Source organism: Kogia breviceps, chromosome 11 (assembly GCF_026419965.1).
Source record: "Kogia breviceps isolate mKogBre1 chromosome 11, mKogBre1 haplotype 1, whole genome shotgun sequence".
NCBI lineage: Eukaryota > Metazoa > Chordata > Mammalia > Artiodactyla > Physeteridae > Kogia > Kogia breviceps.
The window spans coordinates 41,444,784-41,467,177 of NC_081320.1; the positions used below are offsets into that span (position 1 = coordinate 41,444,784).

A 22,394-nucleotide genomic window follows, 5' to 3' on the forward strand; every position below is an offset into this window, starting at 1 on the left:
GCTTGGATCCCTGCGTGTGCCCCAGGCAACAAGGCTTGGCCCTTGACATCTTTCCAATGACTTCAACACTGATCAACCCCCCCCACCCCCGCCCCCAGGACATTCTAGGTGCCAAGAATAGGATAAGTAAAGGCACAGCAGAGGCCAAACACATGGCTCACTGGGGGACAGGGATGACACGGGTGAGACTGAAGCAGAGGGCACCAGTAGCAAAGGAGGAGAGGCCAAGGGTGGGAAAGAAGGGAGCAGAGTGGGGGCCTGAGGAAGGGGGTGGCATGGCCCTACTTGAGCTTGAGGAAGAGAACCCTAGCCGCAGCACACAGGTCCTCCTTTGAAGTGGGCCTCATCCTTGACATCTGCACAAACCTCATTATGCCTCCCACCCCTCCCCTCCCCTCCCCTCCCAAATCCCCGGGATCCATGTACACTGTTTCCCAAGGTAGAAGAAACCTTGGCAGTTTGCGAAGGTGGGCAATCCTGCAAGAGAGAAAGTGGGGCCGTGAGTCAGCTGTGAACAGGTTGGGTTTGAGGTGCCGGGAGGCGTGGAGGGCAGCAGGCAGCCGGCTCATAGGTCTGCAGCTCAGCAGAGGTTGGCTGGAGGCACTGGCCGGGAAGCAAAGGGAAGTCCTAGAGGCGGATGCAAAGGCCCAGGTGGAGGACACAGTGAGGGAGGCGGGAGGAGCACGGACTGACCCCAAGGTGGACAGAGGTGACGGGACAGGGATAAGACTGGGGAGGACTCAGAAAGGCAGGAAGAGGTGTCAGAGGTACTGGAGTGAAGGCAGGGAGGGGTGGGGGAGCCTAGGAGGGAATGGCCAGAAGATGGGGAGCAGTGAAGCCAGACAGGAAGTGTGGAGTCTGGCCACAAGGGTGAGCATCAAGCCCAGTGGTGAGGCAGAGGAGGGAGAGCAAGGGGCTGGGTAGCACACGGGAGCTGAAGAGGTAGAGGCAGGTCTGGACATTGTAAGGGAAAGGGTGTTAGGAATACAGGTTTTGTTTCCTAGGATGAAGGAAAACATGACGTGTGACAAGCAGGAAAGACAAGTGGGCAAAGGAGGCAGATGAACTAAAGAGATGAGCGGGCCCTGCCTTGAGCTCTTTGCCGGGCTGGGAGGCCCTGAGCCCTCGGGAACCAGTTGCGAGCTCGGCCTCAAGGCGAGGTCCGGAGCTTTCATCTGAAACTTTCATCTGCCGGGAGGGTGAGGGGGGCTCTCCAGGGACAGGTGAGCATCCTGGTGGGGCCAGGACCTGCAGCAAGGACTGTCAGCCTCTGTGAATGGTGCGCCCACCACCCAGCCCCCAACACTCCGTTTCCTCTGGTTTTCCCTCAACTGGAGAAGCCACCAGAGCTCTACGCATGGGCAAGTACAGACGCTCTCTCCTCCCCGACCCACCTGGGCCTGATCCCCACTGCTCAGTAAGTTTGGAGAGACTTGAGCGTAGCCTCCCTCAAGACACAGGGTGGTCCTTCCCTACATCTAGCCTCAGGTTCTCTTGCTGTGGAGTTGAAGCTAGAGACCAGGGTCAACCACCAAGAAAGGAGAAGAGTTCACGGACTGAGTCTCCAAGGCCCCACCCCGGGCTCCCAGGCCCTGAACAAGCTTGCTCTGCCAGTTCCCCCAGTGGCCCTCAGAGCCAGAATCCACGACGCCAGGCTCACAGGCTCTGGTGTTGGAGCTGGATGCCTGTGTCATTAAGAGAGAGACTTTTATTATTCCCATAGGGAAGGGAGACACAAGGGGATCACTAAGAACTACAGCAGGTGCCTGGAAAATAAATTAAAACAGAAACGCATCAAAACAAAAAGGAGATAAGAGAAATGGAGACTGGCTGGGAGGCTGCAGTGGCCTGCGGCCTGCTCAGGCAGGCAGGCTCTCTGAGGAGAAGGTCGAGCAGTCCCGGGCCTCAGCCAGCCCATTTCTTGTCCCTCTGTCGGTGGTGGCCCCAGGCTCCAAGCCCTCTGGGGCCGTGACCTGAGGCCTCCACGCAGCCTGGCCAAGGAGCGGCCAGGGTCCTGCTGGGCCCACCGAGGGGCCTGGCCAGCAGCGAGCAGCACTCCGCCCTCGTGGGTTGTGACCGCCCACCCTAGTCATTGGAGGTGACGTCGATGTCCTCCCCGCTGGCCTGCTTCGTGGCGATGCGCCACCGGTTGATGTGGTGGGAGCCCTTCTTCTTCTGTTCCGACTCGGGCCCCTCTTCCTCCAGCTTCTGCCGCTTGTACTTTGTCCTCCGGTTCTGGAACCACACCTTCACCTGGGCCAGGGAGGGAGGGGCACAGGTGAGAAACACCCAGGAGGCCCCCAGGGCAGCCACCAGGGCCTCAGCACTCAGGCTGAGCTGGGAGCCGGAGGGGGAAACCGAGGCCAGGGTTGTCTCTTTTGGCCGGTGCCACCTCATGCGTCTGGAGGTCTGCCCTTCCAGATGCAAAAGAGGGGGGCCAGGGAGAGGGCACAGTGGGCCAGAGAGCGGCCGTTTTCCTGTCCCCTCAACAGAGGGAAGGGAGGGGGTCGTGGAACTGCCAAGCATCCTGGTTCCTGTGACCACAGGAACACAGAGACCTGGGTCTCTACCAGCTTTTAGAGAAGAGATTAATAATTACTCCTTCTCAGGGTTGATGTGAACAGTAGATGAGGGAGTATACAAGAAGCCATCACACGGGTTCTCATGGCCTGGGGTGAGCCCCACCCCCCGGGGCAACCCTGTGCTCTTTGTGGCACAGAGAGGCAGAGTGGACACGGCTACATAAGCAGGAGGTGGTGTCCACACCAAGAGCAGCGCCCAGGACAGCCAGAGCACTCCTCGGGTCACGGACCCTGCTGCTCGAGGCTCTAACTTCTCATGCTGTCTAGGTTAGTCCGTTTCGCCAGAGGACCCCGTCTTAGCAACCTCAGGTGGAGTTCCAGAGGGTCTCTGGGGAAGGCGGGGCCGAAGGGCAGGGTTATGAGGCATGGATGGTTTCCTGAAATGACAGCACATTTAAAAGGCAGGTAGGTTTAGCCAACTGCAGTTGGAGTGATCCACGGTGCCCATGCCGGTGGTGAGCGGTAAGTCATGTGCGTGGAATGACGATGAGCACCTCGGTTTGGCAGCAGCAGTGACTGCTGAGGGGAGATCCTTGAATCCTGGGCAGGCCTGAAGGCAAACCTCAGAAACACTACCCACTTCTGACCCTGCTCCCTGACGATGGGTAAAAAGCACAGGCCGTAGGCATAAAGCCAGACAGTGACAGCCAAAGCAGGCCTGGCAACCAGGCCCAGGGAGTAGCTTCGTGGCCAGCATGCCCCACTCTCACATTTCCCAGACCTCCCCCTCTGTCCCCTCCATGGAGCTGACCCAACCCAGGGCTCCTCCAACAGCCCACCCCTCCCCAGGGTTTCCATGGTACCATCTGCCTTGCCCCTTGATTTTCGAGCACGAGGATAGGTGTGAGGGCAGCCAGTGGTCCATGACGCACAGAGCAGCCAGCCAGGGACAGGAAGAGATGAGGTACCTGGCCTTGGTGGACGGTGAGGAAAGGCCTTCTTCCCTCATTTCCAGAGCTGGCTTCAAACCCATTGCCTGCATGTCCCAGCTCAGATAGATGGGGAGGATGGCAGATGCTCCAGGCGCAGGGCTTCTGGATTCCATGCCCCTCTTTCCTTGGGCATAGGGCTAGCTGGGCCCTGGGTGGTTCTCGGCACAGCCATTTGGCAGCCAGCTTGGCCCCTGCCTCCCGCCCTGGAGCCCACTGTGAGTGTGCCAGCCTGTATGCGGGGAAGCTCGCCCAGCCTCCTGTGCAAGGCTTGTGTGTGACTCAGGCCTGGGGTGGTGTTCCTGAGAGCCCGAGGGGCTGGCTGAGGGCTAAGCATGGCCAGCCTGGTGATGCGTGATCTGGGGCAGCACCAGGGACACAGGGCCCCTTTCTGCACCTTCTCCCTCCCGCACACACTCCCCAGTCTCCTTCCAGAAGGAGACTCGCCTCTAGTGGGATGGAGCTAGGCTGCTCCTCTCGCCCAGTATCACTGGCCCAAAAAAGGAAAGCTTCTTGGGCACAGGGCACAGGGTATGTTTTCACACCAGGGCTGGCTTCCTGGCACATACAAATGAAAAGCAATTCTGAATACTTTCTCCATGAAAACTACTAGGGTCAAGGAGGCAGCTCTCTAGAAACAGGGACGAAAACCCTCTCCCCAGGCAGCCTGGCTATCTTCTGGAGAACAGCCTTGGGCTGAGTGTCCAGATGCTGTTTACAAAGACTGTAATAACAAGGGGATGCTTATGACTTAGTAATATCAGTGAGACCGGCAGGTTTGGGCACAGTGTGATCACAACCATGGAGAAACAAAGCCTATGCATGGGGAAAAAAGACTAGAAGGAAATGTACCCAAAGTATGGGTGACTTGTCTTTCTTCTTTCCACTTTCCTGACTTTTCTTTAATGCATTACTGATAACAATTACCAGTAATTGCTTTATTTGGAAAAAGAAAAGGAACTGGGCTCCGAGTGTAGTAAGAGATAAGAGTGACACCCCAGCCAGTCAACGCTAGGGTCACCCCAGAACCCCTTCCCTAAAGGACAGAGGACCTAGAAAGGAACCAGGTCACATTGTGTGGGTACCAGCACAGTGGGAGCGGCCTTAGGAGGCTTGCTTATTCTGCACTGCCTCCCCTCAACACCGGCACGCTACTCACCTTTCAAGTCCAGGGCGCACTTGGGGTGCTGGCTGGAGGAACCCCTCACCCATCTCTGAGCCCTCTGGGTTTGGGGAGAGAGAGGTTCCTTGTGGCCGCCCAAATCCCCACCTCACTCAATGTCTCTCAGTTTTTCTGATAAGCGAGATCCTTCCAAGAGTCTCCACTTTTGTCTGAGTTACACCACCTGGAATACTCTCACTTAGTCTTCAAAACCCTGCTCCCTTGTTCCTAGACTGGATGTGCCCCATCACCTGTCTGTAACCCCTTAGTGCTTTTTTCTGTCTCAGTAACAATGACCCCAGCAATGTGTTAATTTATTTGCTCAAACCTCTGTCTCCTCATCAGATGGTATGGGAACCGGGAGAACAAAAATGGTGTATTAGCTGGCTTTGGAGGCCCAGTGGGCATGTTCCAGGTATGTTCAGCCAGCGGGGCAGAGGTGAAGTGACCTAGGCCTATGCTCTAGGAAAGAGGCGCTTGGGCCAACCTGGAAAACAGGAGAAAATCAATGGTAGAGGGATTGAGGTCTAATTGGAAAGGGGGTTTTGAAAGTGCTAACTGCTGCAGAGATGGGATCCTTTTTTGGCTTAGTTCAGTGGACACTTCTACAAGAGGGTCAGTTCTTAAATCTTCATGCTGTGGATTGGATTAACCACTTCTGGGGGTGGAGGTGGAGAGGAAGATCCATTGTTGAGGGGACAAGGGTCAGCTTGAGTCAGGTAGGATAAAGAAGCTAAAACTGCTGCAGATGAATGAATGAAGGCATTAAGGCATTAGCAGATTGATCACTGTACGCATTAATGCATGAAGATGTGCATGAGTGAATGGACAAATGAACTTACAAACAAGCAAACTACAACTCCAGCCAATGTTTCAGATTTTACCTTTGAATGAACCAGGTCTGGATCCCTTCTTTTCCACCACTCCCCATCTTAGCCCATCCCAAATGGGAGCGTCCATGGCTCCTGGCCCCTGCATACTTTCAGGTGAATACCTGTCCTCTCATCAAGGAGTTCAGAAACCTCTATCAGGAGACATTTGAGTCTTGTAACTCTGATACAAGAAGTTCCTCCTTATGTCCTACTGTTGTCTCTTCTGTTTTAATTTAAGTCTGTGTCCTCCTATTCTGTCATCCTCAGACACAGAGAAAGTCCTCATACTAGAAAGAAGCTTAGCGACATCAGTCAAGCCACACCTCAGCCTGCTCACCTCCCTGCCCTCTCCACTGGGATCCACTTCCTAACATTTGATCATGTGAACTGTTCCCGCTCTCAGTGTCAAGCCCAATGCCATGCTAGGCTCAACCCTCACCCCACCAAACTGAGGTCACTGTTGACTCCCCATCAACTAGAGTTCTAACTCTTCCTGAGCTTTCTTGGTTCCTCCTCTCTCAGTCCACCCTGGATGCTTGCCCTCACTCTCAGGGAGACATCACAAGATTTGCCTGCTCGCTCAGGACCACACCCTCAGAGAACCGTTCCAGTCTCCCTTATCTCCCGTGCCCTCTCCTGCCTCCCACTGGACTCCCGGAGCTTCAGAGGTGCAGAAGTTCTTGGAGAAGAGCCAAGACTTAGAGAAGGGATGAGTCCATCTCAGAACACACAGTGAGCTAGTAACCTTTCCCTAAAATTCAAGTCCCTAGGATATCTCCCTCTCAGCCATCTCCCAAAAGGCAGATATTCCAGGCAGGAAGTCTTCTTACCATGCCCCTGGGGTGAAAAACCCATAGGCAGGTGACCACACACTCCTGCCTCCTAAGACCCCATCACCCATGCTCTCGGGACCCAAGAAGGTAGCCAGACTTGACAGCTCCTGCTCCATCTTAATCTCAAAGCCTCCCCTTTCTTCCCACCAACGTACACGTCCCTCCAAGCCTTGCATGTCTGTGGCCTCCCAGGAGACTTCCACCGATGCAGCTCTCCCCTGACTCCCTCAGTCCACAGCTGTGGCTTCAATGGGACTCCAGTCTCTCACCCCTCACATGCCCTGGCACCACATGAGGAATCTCCAAGGCCAAGACACCACATTTCTGCATGCTTTTCCCTCAGTTTAGCTCAGCTAAACTGAGCCAGAGAAGGTCAAGAAACACCTCCTGAACTGTTCAGAGCTGGAGGAGCAGCTGGAAACACTAACCAATCAATCAGCTGAAGCAACCAAATGCTTTCTCTCACTCCCCCCAAAACTAATGTGCCCCTCCCCACACATGCACAGAAGCTCACAGAGGCACTGCAAGCCATGTGTACATAGGATAGCACCTGACCTTTGGGCATGGATCACACTAAGCCCACATGTGCTCCACATTATGGGCATACATATGTTACATACACCCATTATGCACACACACACACACACACACACACACACACACACACTCGAGGCTCTGATCTGACCCAGGCCCAAGTCTGCCCCACCAGCCACCAGGACTGAAGCTTAGATGGGCTTCACTCCAGTCAGACTCCTGGGCCGCACAACAGTGAGGAGCAAATAATTAGAGCCAGAAGGAAGACCTAGCCCTTGCCCAGGGCCCCTCCCTCCACCTCCTGGATTAACCCACGGCCATCCCAGTACAAATACCCCCACACGCAACCAAACTATAGCCCTACCCCAACAAAGCATCTCAGGTTGCCCACCCCCAATATCCCATGCTAGAGCTTTGGGCATACAGACACCCCTGAACTCTGAACTAAGACCCCTACACCAATGTGCTTAACACTCCCAGAAGTTTTATCCGTGAACTGGTAAATAAAATTCGATCATCTAGATCAACAATCAGCTATGAAAGTGTAAGGGAATGATAGAAGGAGAGGGACAGAAAGGGAGCAGTGACAGCAGAGAGTGAGGGAAATGACTGATAAAGTTAACATATGGGTAAGTATACAATCAAGAGAAACTTGCCCGTTCATTCAATACGTATTTATGGAGCATCTACTTTTTGCTGGTCGTGGAGCTGGGCCCTGGAGCACTGCAAGAAATAGGAAGGCTTGGCCTCTGCCTACCAGAACTGAGATGTTCAGGCCTATTGTTTATCAGGATCACCCAGAGAGCTGTTTTTTTTGTTCTGTTTTGTTTTGGTTTTGCGGTATGCAGGCTTCTCCTGTTGTGGAGCACAGGCTCCGGACGCGCAGGCTCAGCAGCCATGGCTCATGGGCCCAGCCGCTCCGCGGCATGTGAGATCCTCCCGGACCAGGGCATGAACCCGTGTCCCCTGCATCGGCAGGCGGACTCTCAACCACTGCACCACCAGGGAAACCTCAGAGAGCTGTTTTAAAAATTTTCATGGGTCCCATCCTGGAACTCCTAAGAGAATCTCCTGTGCAAGGTCCAGGAATCTGCATTTTAAGATTTCTTTGAGAGATGGATGCAACCAGTGTACAGACTGACATTTGGACATGGAAGATTATTAAACAATAGCAAAGTCCTATAAATATTATGATATGCGGGAGATATGCTGTGAGTTCTGAGAACTTGGAGGAGGGATTATACAGAAATACAGAGAAGTAGAATATAGATGAGCCAGAAGCTCAGGGATGAAAAGAACCCTGGAGTTCATTTCATTCAATCTTTCAGATCAGCAACTGAGGCCCAGAAAAAAAAGACATAGTGAGAGCTGATGAGATGATAACCATTACAGACATATGCATACACTGTCAGCTGCTAAAGATCTATAGAGATGGAAGTTTGAGATGGATGGTAGATATACAGAGGGCAAAACAGGGTAGATGATAAAGAGATAATCAACAGTTGGGTGAATAGGAATTATTGTTAAGAAGAAGATAGAATTAATAAAAAATAGGAAATATAAATTAACCAGCTTTGCAGAGGCAGTTTAATGAAAGCAGACAGAAGTACACGGCTAGATATAAAATAGCTCTCTGTGAGAGATGAATATAGATATTGACAGTAGAAGTAGATGGCAGGGGGCTGATGGGAGTGACTGATGCTTGACAAATAGCTGATAGCTAGAAATGACAGGTCAGCCTGCCTGGCAAATACAGAGAGATAAATAGATAATTAGTTAGTTATATAGCCTAGGTCTTAATGATAGCTATGAGAGGGACAGAAAGACAGCTCTGCTGATGAAAAAGACTGAACTAAGAGTCAGGAATTCCAGGTTTGGATCTTATTATAACACTAATTTGACATATTACTCTCAACAAAAGGAAGGGAAGCACTGGGGATGAGAATTAATCTTATTGGAGTTCATATTAGGTGCCTTTAATCCTTAAACAACCTATTTTATGCATGATGAAAACAGAACTCAGAGAGGTTGAGTAACTGGCCCAAGGTCACACAGTCAGTTAGCAGGGAGGCAGATACTGAAATCCCATCTGCCTGCATGGGGTGCTCTGCCTAGTTCATCTCTCCAACTCAAAGGCCTCACCTGGAAAGACAGGACTCTACAAGGAGGTTTCTCGGGCTTAAATCTCCCACAATTCTATTATTTTGTTTGTTTGTTTCATATGCTTAACCAGCTCATTTACAGATGGAACAAGATTAGCCATGCATTTTGATCGTTAGTGAAGCTGGATACATTTTATTTTCTATCTGGTTTTGTTTTAAATATATGTCTAAGCACCTTATAATAAAAATGAAAGAGAAAATCATTGGGTTTACTAACTGGCATTGTTAGGAGCAAATATTGACAGGCAGATAGGTTCAATTGAAAGAAAGTCAATTAAAAATGCTCTGGCTGAGCTAAAAAATTGAAAGTTTAAAAACAATGACATTATTTCAACAAGTGTTAATCTGTGGGTGGTGGTCTTATAAACGGTTTTGTTTTCTTACACTTCTGCAATTAAAATTTAATAACTAATACTTTAAAAATGAAGTTAACTATAAATACCATTCTTAAATTGACACCTTGTTTTAAACAACAATTTTAAAACACTGTTTGCCAAGAGGGAAAAGGGGGTATTATTTTATTAACTTCTTTTAAAAAAAAATATCTTTCTTTAAAACGTTTTTAAAATTAAGTCCGTTGTTTTGTAAGCTTTATCTCTGCAGTTAGAACAGCCCAGCTAGCAAATCTGAAAAAGCCCGGGTCCTGCCGCGGAGATGGGAGCAATGCATTGATGAAATAGGGCATCAGATAGACAGGACAATAGATACCAAAATGCGACGTGAGCGGCAAAGAGTGAGGTCGGGGCTGCAGGATGCTGGGGACGAAGTTTGGGTTTGGACTCCCCCACGACGCCTTCCATCTATCCTCACTGCTACCCGGGAGACCCCAGGCTGCACACACACCCCACCCCCACCTCCAGCCGGACGCCTTCTCACTGTCCAGGACTAGGGTGGAGGATGGTGGGGTGTAAGAGGGGCGAGGCGAGCAGAAAGGGGAGCGTAAGATGAAATGCCGGCGGGCGAGAGCTGCTGGGCCGCGCCAGCCGACCTCTCTCTTTGCAAATCTGGGCGCTGTCAGGGACAGAAGGGAGTTAAGGTCTCCCGGAGCCCATTCAGATACTGAAATCCGCCTCCAGGGCAGCAGCCAGCCACCCCCGCACGTTGGACTCCGGGCGGACTAAGAGCTTAGCGGTGCTTCCAGACAGCATTTATTTATGGCAAAGTCTTTACTTACAATAAACCCAAATCTGCCTCCCTATAATTCCCTTCTAGTTCTTTAAATTCTTTTTCTAATTATCAATTACAAAAATACTACGTGGTGATTGTAATTTCACCCAGTTCAAACCCCTTCAACTCCATTGCAGTTTATTCCCTCCCCAATGCAACAGCCCTTCAAGTGATTGGAAACAGGTCCTGAGTACCAGAGTCTGCTTTCCCACCGTTCCCAGGCCCCGCCAACGCCGGCGCACACACGCCACAGTTTCAGAGCCCTGCCAGCCGGGCTGGGCAGAGATCAGTAACCCCCTTGGACCCCCAGCAGGGCTGCGCGCTCCCGCCTAATCCTCTGCTTCTGATGTTTATAGCCCGAGGACACGTGGGCTTTCTCCCCACAGCACACCCGCTGGGGGACAGCGAGGCCTCCGCCGGCTTTGCCCCTGCACAGCAGCGAAGCCAGTACGAGACGGGCCTGGGCACCCCACACACCCCTGAGGGCCCCCGGAACAGTGGCGGGAGAAGGGCTGCAGTAACCGCAGGGCTGAGACGGCGCCAGAGGGCCCGGGTGGGCGCGGAGTGACCGCGGCTTGGGAGCTCCGCGCTCGGCCGGCTCCCGAGGGCGCCAGCCGCCTTCTGGCAACTGGCACCTCCTATGGGCTATGGGAGTGGGGTCGGGATAAGGTTTGATCCCAACCTCCCGGTGGGTCCTTAGTGCTTAATAAAAGTCCTGTGGCCTCTTCGAGGCTGCATACAGTCGGAGGGAAGACAGGCGTGACGGGGGCGCCGCAGGGGTAGCGGGAGAAGCTGGGGAAGACTGGGGGCGAGGCCGGCCGCTCCGGCCCCCCCTCCACCTGGCCCCCGGGCGCAGCGCGGATCATTACCTGCGTCTCGGAGAGGCTGAGGCTGCCGGCCAGCTGCTTCCGCTCGGCGCCCACCACGTAGTGGTTCTTCTCGAAGGCACGCTCCAGTCGCAGAAGCTGCGAGGGCGAGAAGGCCGTGCGGATCCGCTTGGGCTTGCGCGCGAAGGGGCCATGCAGAAGCAGCCCGTCCTGGGGCACGTCGCTCGCTGCGGCCGCGCCGCCGACGGCAACACACGCAGATACAGACAGAGAGAAGGGCGCCGTGAGCCGCAGCCCGGCCAACGGGCCGCCCGCGGGAGCCGGCCAAGCTACCCATCGCACCGCGCTCTCGCACACGCCCCGGAGCGCCGCTCCGATGCCCTCTCCAGCCCTTGACACACGCACTTCTCCTCTTTCTCTTTTGCCGCCCCTTCTGTAAGTCCGCTCCCCTTCTCAACGCCACCAGGCTGAGGGGGCCTCGCGGAATCGCAGCGCTGCGGATCACTGTTAGGCCAGGAGGTGGGCCCAGGCCCACAGTGCCTGGAGCAACCTAAGAGGCCAAGGAGTGGGAACCTCTTTTTGTCGGCTTGCCCCGTCATGTCTCCCTCAAAGTGGACCAAGAGCAGAGACGGGGCTGGGTGTCAGGAGAGTGGTAAAAGGGGAACAGACAGTTGTTAGGCATCCCCCTACCAAATACAGATTCAAGAACTAGAGGGTATCCCAGGAACTCTCCCTTCACACCTGCTTAAACCAGCCTTGCAACTAAATGTGCAGGCTACTAGCCCATAGAAAACTCCTTCCAACAAGCCAAGGCTCTGCCTTGCCTGTGGTAAAAATAGGCTAGGGGCTAAGTCAACATCCAGGCAGCACCTGGAGGTCTAAAGTTAGGTTTCTTCTTCCCGGCTTTCCCACCTCTCTCCCCTCAGGCCTTCAGGTAAAATCCTCTTCCCACAGGAGACTTACTGCTCTCTGGTGGAAAAAGGCCCTGCTTCATCCCTGAATAATCCCCTGCCGAAGAAACATGTGTATAAATATCTAGACGTCATTTTCTCTCTAATATATATAGATATAGATATACTGGTTTCCGCATGGGTGTGTGTAAATACATGCTCCAGCCTCCCTACTTACTGTCTTCTTCTCCTATCTACCATACAGGATTTTCAAAGAGTGCAACTGTCCCTTGGCAAATGTTGGCCATCATGGGGACTCAGCTCGTACATGCAGGAGGAGGGGCTGACGTTGGGCTGGATGGGGCTCAGGTGGGGGGGTCAGGAACTACAAAAGTGAAACTAGCTTCCACCCACAGTCCCAGTCTCAGTGAACCCCCCCACTAGGCCTTCAACCACCTCTGGCTTGGCTGGACATGCCAACAAGACTGGAAACAGGCCCTAACATCATCCACAGAGCCTCATGCAGTGGCACATAACAGTACCCTGACCCACCAACAATGCAGAGCACTAGATGAAATGTTTTGACAGTTAGTTGTTGAGATTGACTGATCCAATTAATTTCTTCAGAAACGGCCACTGGTTTGACTCAATTTGATTTGTTGTTTCATTTTTTAAGGCAATTGTTTGGATAATTCGGTGGAGATCTCCCACCTCTGGAAATATCTCTGTAAGTGAAGCAAGGGCACATAATTGAGATGCTATGGCTAAAACTCTCCAGGTAACTGTTCATATCCCTCTGCTGGTGGAAACTGCCTGACATGACTCTCTCCACGTCCATGGGCTTTGGACACCTACACAGGCAAACTTTATTGCTGGGGTTTTCTGTGGAAGAGCATTGCCTAGGAATGAGAGGCTAGTGCCTGGGAGGAGACAGAGTTGCCTGAGAGGGAGAAGCCACTAACTTCCAGTCACCTTATCCATTTCAAGTGGCTGGATCTGTGCTGCTATAAAAGTGAGTAGGATCACATCATAGGAAGATGGGGGGAGGACACCCTGCCCATTGGGCCCTTCAAGGTGGGGGCAGATCCAGGGCTCTCAGGCCTGACAGAAGGAAGAGAAATTTAGCTTGTGGTGGTGGAGGGGACAGATGATCAGAGGATGTGGTCTGGCAGAGAGGGGTAAGAGGGAGAGAAAGGAGGAGAATGATCCAGTGCTGATACCAACAGTGGTTTCCTCTGGACAAATGAGCTGAAGAGGGAGAGAAAGCCCACCCCTGTGATCGCAGGGTTTGGCCTCAGCAGCTTGACTGGCCCAGATTGGTCAGAAGTGAAGTGGTAGTGTGGAGAGACCGGGGAGTTGTGAGTAAATGGATGCAGAAGTGTGAAGAGTAGTGTGGGGCTGAGAAAGCAGGACTGCAGCCTGCCTCAGTGTGTGTGATTTGATGGCTATTTTGTAATTTCGTGGTGTGTGTTGGTCACTTGTGTGGCAGAGTTCTCTATGTTTGTCTTTATAAACCCAAAGTGGAGGATGGAAGCAACAAGCTCCTCCTGACATACACGTCTCTTTGCTTCACGTCAGGCTATTTTAGGGGAAAGGTAGGTTGCTTGAGGTCTCCCTCAACGGGAGAGAGAATAGCCCCAGTTCATTGTAATGCCCTGAAGGGACAGATAGCATGTATCCTGTAGTCTGTGTTGCATGTGCAGAAACACAGGGGTCCTTCTGACCCAACCAAGAAGAAGCAGAGGCCAGAAAAAAGTATTCAAGATGTTGATTAGTGATGACAGATTTGATTTCAAAAGAATCAGGGCTCTTTCCTGTAAGGAAGAGTATGTTTAGTACAAAACTGAGAAACTCACCAATAGCTGCATGTTTGTGTAAGAACTAGGGTGGTGCCTATGAGCCTGGGCCACTCTCACTCTGACCTATGGAGGGGGCCTCAAACGTCCCTACCAAGACTTCAGTTTCCCTTAATTGGATCACAAGGGCAGAACAAGCTTGGGACTGGGTTGCGGTGTGGCCTGTTTAGATGCAATAATTCTGGGCTCTGAGCGTGAGCTGTCAGTTTCAGACAAGGACAGGTGGAAAAGTGGAAAAGGGGCTGGCTTAGTCTTCCCTGGAGCTAGTAACTGTACCCTACCCGCTCCGTTTTTCTCCAGCCTTCTCTACGGGCCCCTTTAAGACACTGGCTGGGACCTAGCAACGGAGGTTCCCAGGAGTGAGGCGGCAGGAGGTGGGAGCTAGGGATTCGAAGGCCCGGGGCTCGAGCTGCCAGTCCCTCCTGGAGAGGCCGAGGCAGACTGGGGGCTCTGGGCCGGATGGCGGGGCGGAGGGGCCTGGGGCTACGAGACGGAGAGGCCCGCCCGGCAATGGAGATAACCTCTTTCCCCCTCCTCCTGCCGGAACAAAGGCGCCCTTTGAAGCACCGGCCCATTACCACCACCAGTCCCAGAGGGCCTGGTCTCCCACGGCCCCCTCCCGACGCTGCTCCTCGGCCTGGAAAGTTCCTGCTGTCCGAGGGAAATAGCACCGAAGTGCGGCTAACTCGTCGTCTCCGCCAGCTCCTCCCCTTCAGGCCTCGAAAGCCACCCCCGTCTTCGGCGTCCCGCCGCCTGGTCCCGACCATCCCGCGCTGGCTTTTCCTCTCCCACCGCCTCGCTCAGCGAAGAAGCCGCTTCTCCGCGCGCCGGGACCGCGCTGCTGGAGAGCGCAGCGCACAGAGCGTAGACGTGTTCCTTTTCGTTCGTGTAGGGTTTCGCTTCTTGCATTAAAACGGGGCTGAAATGAGCATCGCAGAGACCCGGTTCTCTAGAAAACGCGGCGCCGGAGGGCCTGAAATGGCTCGGCTCGTAGCCCCCGAGGGCCCGCGGGATCGCAGGACTCAAGGGCGCCCGGGCCGCAGGGGTCTGCCCCGACGATGACCGGCCCTGAAGCCAAAACTTCTTAGGATTCGAAAAGTCCTTCAGTGCCCAACGGATTCCGTGTTCAACAATGCGACCACATTTAGCTCCATCTCCGCGTCCAGACACAGTTCTTGGGAGAAAAATGCAACCATTTTTGCAACTCGACAACGTGCCCGCCGGGACTGACGGCTCAGGGAGAGGCGGTAAATTCCGAGAGGGTTTTGCGGAGGATTTATTCGGCCTCGCCTGACTGGGGATGCTCAGAGCTGGAGCTGGATCTCTCGCAAGGCGCCCCCGACGCTTGGCGCCCCCGGCCATCGCACCCTAAGCCCGCGCGGGCGAAGCCAGAGGCGGGAAAGGTAGCGCGGAGGGCGTGGAGCGCCGGGTCCAAAGCCGAGGGCGTCGCCGGGAGGCCATCTCTGAGTGAGCAGAGACCACAGGGGTCAGGACCAGCTCTGCCCTCTTCTCCGAGCCCCTGTCTCTCTACTAGCCTCTTAACCGCTGGTCCTTACGCCGCCCCGGGCCCGAAGGTTCACAAACAGCCGCGACTCTCAAACTGGCCCGCGGTCGCGAGGTTTAGAGACCCAGGCTGGGGACCCAGTCCATGGAGGACCGAGGTGGTTTGCTCAATTTTAAATAATACTTCATTTTACCAGTAAACATATATTTTAATTGACAGGTTTCTTTCCAATAGCGGCTGACACCATAGGCTTCCCCCCCCCCGCCCCCACAATGATTTGGGCAAATCTTTGAAATCCCCAGGGTAGACAAAACTGCCCACAAAGATTCTTGCTCAAATAATTACATTACCTTATTTTGTGGGATCTGTTGGGTCAGTATCCTTTGGCCAGATGGGACTGAGAAAATTGTCTGACAAATTGGGGCCCGGGAAAGCGGCTTTCCGTGAAAACAGTTAAGCAGCTATAGCGAAAGCTTCAAGAGATCATTTTTCTTCTGTTATCTAGATAATTGTACCCAATATCCAGTTTATTTTGACTGTGTACACCCAGTTAACCCTCGGATTAGCTCCAGGAGCCAAAGCTCTAGCCACATCCTTTTCATTTGTTTTGCTAAAATCAGGGTTACCTACCTCTGAGTCATGGAACCTCATAAGACTGAGGTCCGGTCTACACTAACAAAATAAAACCGGAAACTAAACCAATTACTGCACAAATTAAGGACACTCCAAAAGAAGAAGAAGAAGAAGAAGAAGAAGAAAGAGAAGAAAAACTCCAACAAATTCAAAGAAGAAAACGAACTCCAACTAATGGAACTCTTTCTTTTGGGAAAGTCAGATAATTGAAACCTGTGTGTGTGTGTGTGAGAGAGAGAGAGAGAGAGAGAGAGACAGAGAGACAGAGAGACAGAGAGAGACAGAGAGACAGAGAGAGACAGAGAGACAGAGAGAGACAGAGAGACAGAGAGACCGAGACCAGTGGGGGATCTTCTTTAGCAAACCCACTGCCCAGTGCAGACTAGGGGGCTCGGACTGCCTAGGACCTTAAAAGCCCGCTGCCCCCGCCCCCTGCCTAGGAGGACTGCTGTTGGTCCCCCAGCAGCCGGTGGGTTCCCGGAGTCGGCGAGCGGCGCAGGAAGCCAGCTTGCTATTGCAAACCTTCCCACCCTAGGTCCGAGAAGCACGTGTGACTTGGAGAAGTCGGGTCGAGGTTGCTGACAAACATCCCAAGACAGCAGAGCACTCAACACTGAACATTAACTCTCCAGTTTGCCCTCCCCTCTGCCCCTTCTTCCCACAGACCCGGGGCACGCAGGTGGACTTTCCCCTGCCTCCAAGCGCCGGCGAAGGCGGATCCCTGGGAGTTGGTGGTGGAAATGCGAGCGAAGTATGGTCCCAGGTCCAGCTGGGTCGCAGGCAGGGCGGCAGGCGCTGCGCTCTCTGGGATGGGACTGGCTCAGCCAGGAGAGATTAAGGCAGGCCGCAGAGAGGACCAGGAGAGGCTCCAAGGATGAGCCCGGGATTGGCGTCCGGACCGGCATCGTTCCTGGGAAAGCCTAGAGGTCCCAACCTGGTTCTCTCTGGGAGGGAACCCAACGCGGCAGAAGCGCGGATGGATCTGGCGTGGCTCATCCCTGCTTAAGAATCGGCCTTTGCAGACCCGCAGCCTCATCGGCAACAACTTCTGAACGGCCCCGCACGCCCCCGAGCCTCCCCGCGCCACCTCAGCACGGGCGCCGGCCGGCCGCCGAGGCGGACACAACGTGGGCACTCACCCTGAAAGCGGTGGCCGAAGAAGCGGTTTCGCAGCACCCAGGGATAGAAGTGCAGAGGGTCCCGGTGCTGGGCGCCGAAGAAGGAGTGCGGGGGCTGCAGCGGGGAGGCGCCCAGCTGGTGCGCCGGGTGCACGGTCAGCGCAGGATGGTTCATGGCCTCGGGGAACACGAGCTCGGGCCCGCCGTAGAGCGAGCGGCCGGCGCCCGCGGCGGCGGGGAAGCCGCTCACGAAGGCCGCTTCGGCCGCGCCGGGGTGAGGGTAATTGAGCGCCGTGGGCCGGAGCGGCTCCTCCGAGGCGGCCGCCGCCAGGGGATGGGAGCCTGCACCCCCGCCGCCAGTGCCCCCGCCGGTGCCGCCGTCCTTGGCCACCAAAGACTCGATGGTAAAGCCGCGCTTGGCTGTGGGCTGGAACATGGTCGCGGCCGCCAGAGCCGAGCGAGGCAGCCGGGCGCTGGGGAGCGCTCCGCGTCCTGGCGCCGCCACCGTGCGGGGTGTGCACCCAGCCAGGCACATGCACACACACCAGCACCCCTCACCTCCCCCGCCCGCCCGCCCGCGCTCAGCCCCTGCCCACGAGCCAGGCGCGGAGAGGCGAGGGGTGTGCGAGCCAGTGAACGGAGAGTCGGGCCACGGCGCGCAGCTAGGCTCGCCGGCCTCTTCGGCCGAGCGGGCAGCTCCCGGCGCCGGCACTGGCGCGGGCTCCGTGCGATGCTGCGAGCTGCCTCTATGGCCTGGGGGCTGAGCCCGGCCCCCTCCCTCCCGAGTCCAGCCAGGACCGACCCCCGCCCCCGGTCCTCCCAGCACTGTCCAGCCCTGGCTCGGCCACCTCGACGCGAGGCGAGAGTTAGCGGGCACCTGCCCCGAGCCCGCCCATTGGCCGCGGCTCACCTGCCCCAAGGTGGGGGGCGGGGCGGGGCGGGGCGAGGGACAGCGGGTGGGGACGGAGCAAGCAGTCGGAGGCAAAAACCGGACTGGAGCTTGTACAGGGTGATCTAGGCCTCCTCCCCATCTCGCGTCTTCTCGCATCTCCGCCCTTTAGCACAGTCTGGCTGCCGCGGCAACCGTCTCAACCTACGCGGGAGCCGAAGGTGGCAGGGGCCTGGGGCTTGGGAGAAACTCCAACCCCAGTCCCCAGTGTGTAAATCAGTTGAACCCTCTCCAGTTCGTCCCGGGATGTCGTTTCAGTTCTCAGATAACTTGGATCCGAGTGGAATGTGGGTGTTTGGAGTCCAACAAATAGGTTCTCCCGAGAACCAGCTCCCTGCTCCCCTGGACTCCAGGACCCTCGGGATCACCCATCATCCATCTCCTGGGCTACAGTCTGAAGCCGCGGCCTTGGTCGTGAGGTTTCGCGTTTTCTGGGTGTTATGGGTGACAGCTCCGGAAAGGGGTCGCGCAATTCTTTTCACAAGGGCCCGGGCCGGGGACAGCGCTGGAGGAGCTAGCGGAGCGGTCCCCCTGCAGTCAGCAAGCTGCCGTTCTCAGGGCTTGGAAGGAGCTCCTTGGCCCAGCCACAGACACCGCGGCCGGCTCGCACCGGGACGCAGGGCGATCTGCTTTCCTCCTCTTCTCTGGTCGTGGGGCTCAGGTGCAGGTGGGCCAGGCCAGGCCGGGGCCTTGAAGACACTGTCTTAAATTGGAGGTGGCCAAGCAGTCTAAAGCCATCCCCAAGAAGACATACCGGCCGTCCCGGGAACATAGTGGCTGCCTGGCCTCCCCCGACCCCCACCTTCCCCCCGCGCCCGCGGAGCAGCGTACTACTCCAGCCAGTTTCCATTTCGTGCACTAATTCCCCGGGGATAAGAGGGCAGTTGGGAAGGAGAACCAATACTCAGAAAACTTTTTCATCCGGGCCTTCCAGGCCGCAGGAAAACACCTCATCCAGGCCTAGGAGGGTGTTAGGCGGTGATAGGGAGGCTGGGACGGAGACCCTGACAGCGCACAACGAGAAGGGGACTACAGGCCGATCCGCTTCCTCGCTGCTGCCCGGGTCAATCAGAGCGGCCTGGCCGCGGCCTGGGTGTGTGGATCGGGGCCGGGCCTCCCGGCGCCCCGAGGCCAGGAGGTCCTCGTTCCGCGAGACTCTACAAGAACTCCAGGCCGGGTCTTGGGAGTGGCCCGCCTGAGCGCCCGGAGCCCCGGCCCAGGAGAGCGCTCCGGGCGCCCTTGTTGCCACAAAGCGGGTTAAAGTCTATTTTCCACTCGACTGCTCCGAAAAGCCCCCGCGCCGAAACCGTTCCGGCCCCCTTGGGCTAGGTGGGGAGGGGACAGCGAGGGGGTGGGGGTGAGACTGCCGCACCCTGCAGCCGTTCGCGACCTGAGCAGACCCTGGCCGAGCACCTCGGAGGCGCCCCAGAAACGCCTGAGGAAGGAATCATTAAGGAATTCGTGGCGAGAGCCTGTGTCTCTTTTGCTGGCCTCTCCGGATCTCTCTGGCTCACTGTGCTGGTCTCTCCCTCTCTCCCGTTCCTGTCTCCGGCTCTCTGTCACTTTACCCCTTGCCTCCTTCCCAACCGTCACCCCCCCTTTTCCTCTATTTCTCCCCCCTCTCCCTTTGCCCCATCCTCAGTCCTAGATAAGGAGAAGCTCCCCACAGTGGGGACAGGGACCTAACCAGGCCATATCACTGGGGTGGCGAGGGTGCGGAGCTGGGCAAAGACATAGAGCGAGATTTCCGTTCTATATGGAAGGAGACAACGGGGGTTTTGTTGGAGCAAGGTCCCCACAGGGGCGCGGGTTTAGTTGGATAAGCATTGCCTGGGCCTGTGCTCTGGTGGCGACAGACCGAGTGCTTGGGCCTGTGACCGAGAAGACAGGAACCGGATCTAGTTAAACTCAGCCCCAGGGCCTCATGCCCCTAGCGGGAGGTGAACCTCACCTGTCTAGCTGCAGGCCCCTACCTCCTACCCCACCTCGAGGCTGGACATTGAATCACTAAATTGGGCAGGTAGAGGAGCTTGGAATCTCCTGGGCCATTTCTAGACGTATGTACACTGGCCACATCTACTTTCATCGTCTTGCTCTGGGTATACATCTCCCTATGTAAATCCATGGACCTTCATAATAACAACTCCTTCCCTTGTTGTGGTGCTTTCCAAATACTTTGACATCAGCTGTCTGTCGTTAACCCTGTTTACAGATGAAGAAACAGACTGCACAGGACCAAAGACTGAAGTTGGTCATGGTCTGGGTTGAGGTGGGACAGCTCAATGGTCCTGCCCTGGTTCAGGTTCCGCCCCCATTCTATCCCCAAGCCCGCCACTGCAGCGTACTCTCACAGGATTAGCGATGGGGTATGCCGGTGCCCTGGGTGATGGGAGTTCTACTGCCATTTTTCCTCTCCTTACCCTCTCCCAATGCCCCTTTCTCTCACGTTCCTTTCCTGTAATTCCATAATTTCTCTCCTCCCCTTCCCTCCCTCTGCAGATATTCATCCTTTACCTGATTCCCTCGATTTCTGCTCCTCTTAGGGCCTATTTCCCCATTGTCCTTCCCCTTGCAGTAGGTTAAGAGAAGAATCTGTCAGCCTCAGGAGGTCTCTAAGTCTCCCACTGTGGTCTGGATCCAGCATCAATGACCCCCACCACGCCCCAATCTTTTCTTGTGCCGCATCCCCTGCTCCGTCCCTGCCAAGCTCTCAGACGTTTCCCATTTCGATCTCTCCCCCAAACAGCTGACCGTGTACATGCCTCCTCTCCTCACCAGTAGACAGGCACCCAATCTTAACCAAACACCTGCGGCCCCTCCCCCACCTCTGTTCCCCAGCCTTTCCTCTCCACCTCCCTGTCCTCCCTTTCAGGCTGCTGAGTTCTGCCGGAGCCCCCAGGTTGATCCTGCCTCCCTCATGCTGGAGCACCCTAAAGTCCCACACATCTGCAGGCTGCTTACCTTTCACTCTGCACCTGCCTGAAGCCCAGCCCCTTCCCTGGGTTCCCATCTCCCCAAACCTAGCACTTTGGCTTTCTGCAGAGGAGCCTGATGCTTACTCAGAGTATAAGACCTGGACCATCTGTCCTGGTTCTAGCCCCACATTAACTTTTCTCCTCCTCCATCTCTGGAATAACCTGGGCTCAAATCCTGGCTCATCCATTTACTAGGGGTGAGACCTGGGGCCAACAGTCTTGCCTCAGCTTGCACATTTGTGAAATGGCAAGCCTTGTATGGGACCTCTGTGGGGATTAAATGAGATCTAAGTTTGTGATGTGCAGGACCAGTGCCTGACTCCAGAGAGGCACTCAGTAAATATTACACTCTCTGCCTTTGCCCATGTAGGAAACCTGGGAATCATCCTCAATTCCTCATTCTCTCTCATCCTCCTCATCCTTCCAGTCACCAAGTCTTGAGGTCAAGCACTTCTCAAATCTGTATCCTCTCCCTTTTTGCTTCTTTGCTGGCTAACTTCATTCTTCACAACTCAGTTCAGCTCCTCCCAGAGCCACCACCCGAACCCTCACCACCTCTCACCACTCTGTCATAGCTTTCACCTACAGGGTGGAGCTGCCTGTGCCTGCATCTTGTGGAGAGATTGGTCCAAAATATCCCCAGCCATCTCCCTTTTGCCTTCCATCTCTCTCTTTCCTCTTCAGCCTACTTCATCTTCATGTATCCCTGTCGTCATGTTTCCCTCACTCTGTTAACTTTTCTTCTTCACCACCAAGTTTTTTGAATAACTTTCATCTCTCTCCATATCCCCTATTTCCCCCTTGACTCAGTAAGCCTTTGCAACCTGGCTTCCATCCCATCGTATTAAGAAAATGGCTTGCAAACGCTCCAAAACTTTTTTTATGGTGCTATTACAACAGAAACATGTGCTTATGGAGACGATAATGAGCACAACCTTGTGGCATTATTGTCAGACTGAATAAGTTATAATCCCCACCCAGTGGCCTTAGAGCAATGCCTAACATGTAGTAAGCACTTGATAAATGTTAGCTATTATTTTATAGAGCTGTTCTGTCCAATATGGAAGCCATGTGACTGTTGAGTGCTTGAAATGTGGATGGCCCGAATTGAGATATTCTTTTTTTTTTTGAGATATTCTATAAATGTAAAATACACACCAGATTTGGAAGGCTGAGGGTTGAAAAGTATTATCATTGTTATCAATATTTTTATCATGAATATTCTCTATGTTGATTACATGTTACAATAATAATATTTGGGGGGGGTTAAATAAAATATATTATTTTTATCAGTTTATTTTTACTTTTAAAATGCAACTACTAGAACACTTAAAATTACTTATGTGTCTCACATTATATTTCTCTTGGTCAGAGTTGCTATAGAAAATACAAGTAATCCAA

General features: G+C 54.4%; 1 protein-coding gene across 1 annotated transcript; it reads right to left on the reverse strand.

The window, feature by feature from the left end:
• Nucleotides 1-1,671: 1,671 nt before the first annotated feature.
• EMX1 (empty spiracles homeobox 1) lies at nucleotides 1,672-18,573 on the reverse strand. The gene is made up of 3 exons (XM_059078700.2): nucleotides 17,091-18,573; nucleotides 11,111-11,295; nucleotides 1,672-2,253 (listed from the first exon to the last, which is right to left on the reverse strand). Exons 1-3 carry the CDS (start codon nucleotides 18,115-18,117, stop codon nucleotides 2,086-2,088), a joined length of 1,380 nt encoding a protein of 459 aa, XP_058934683.1. The 5' UTR covers nucleotides 18,118-18,573; the 3' UTR covers nucleotides 1,672-2,085.
• Nucleotides 18,574-22,394: the final 3,821 nt, after the last annotated feature.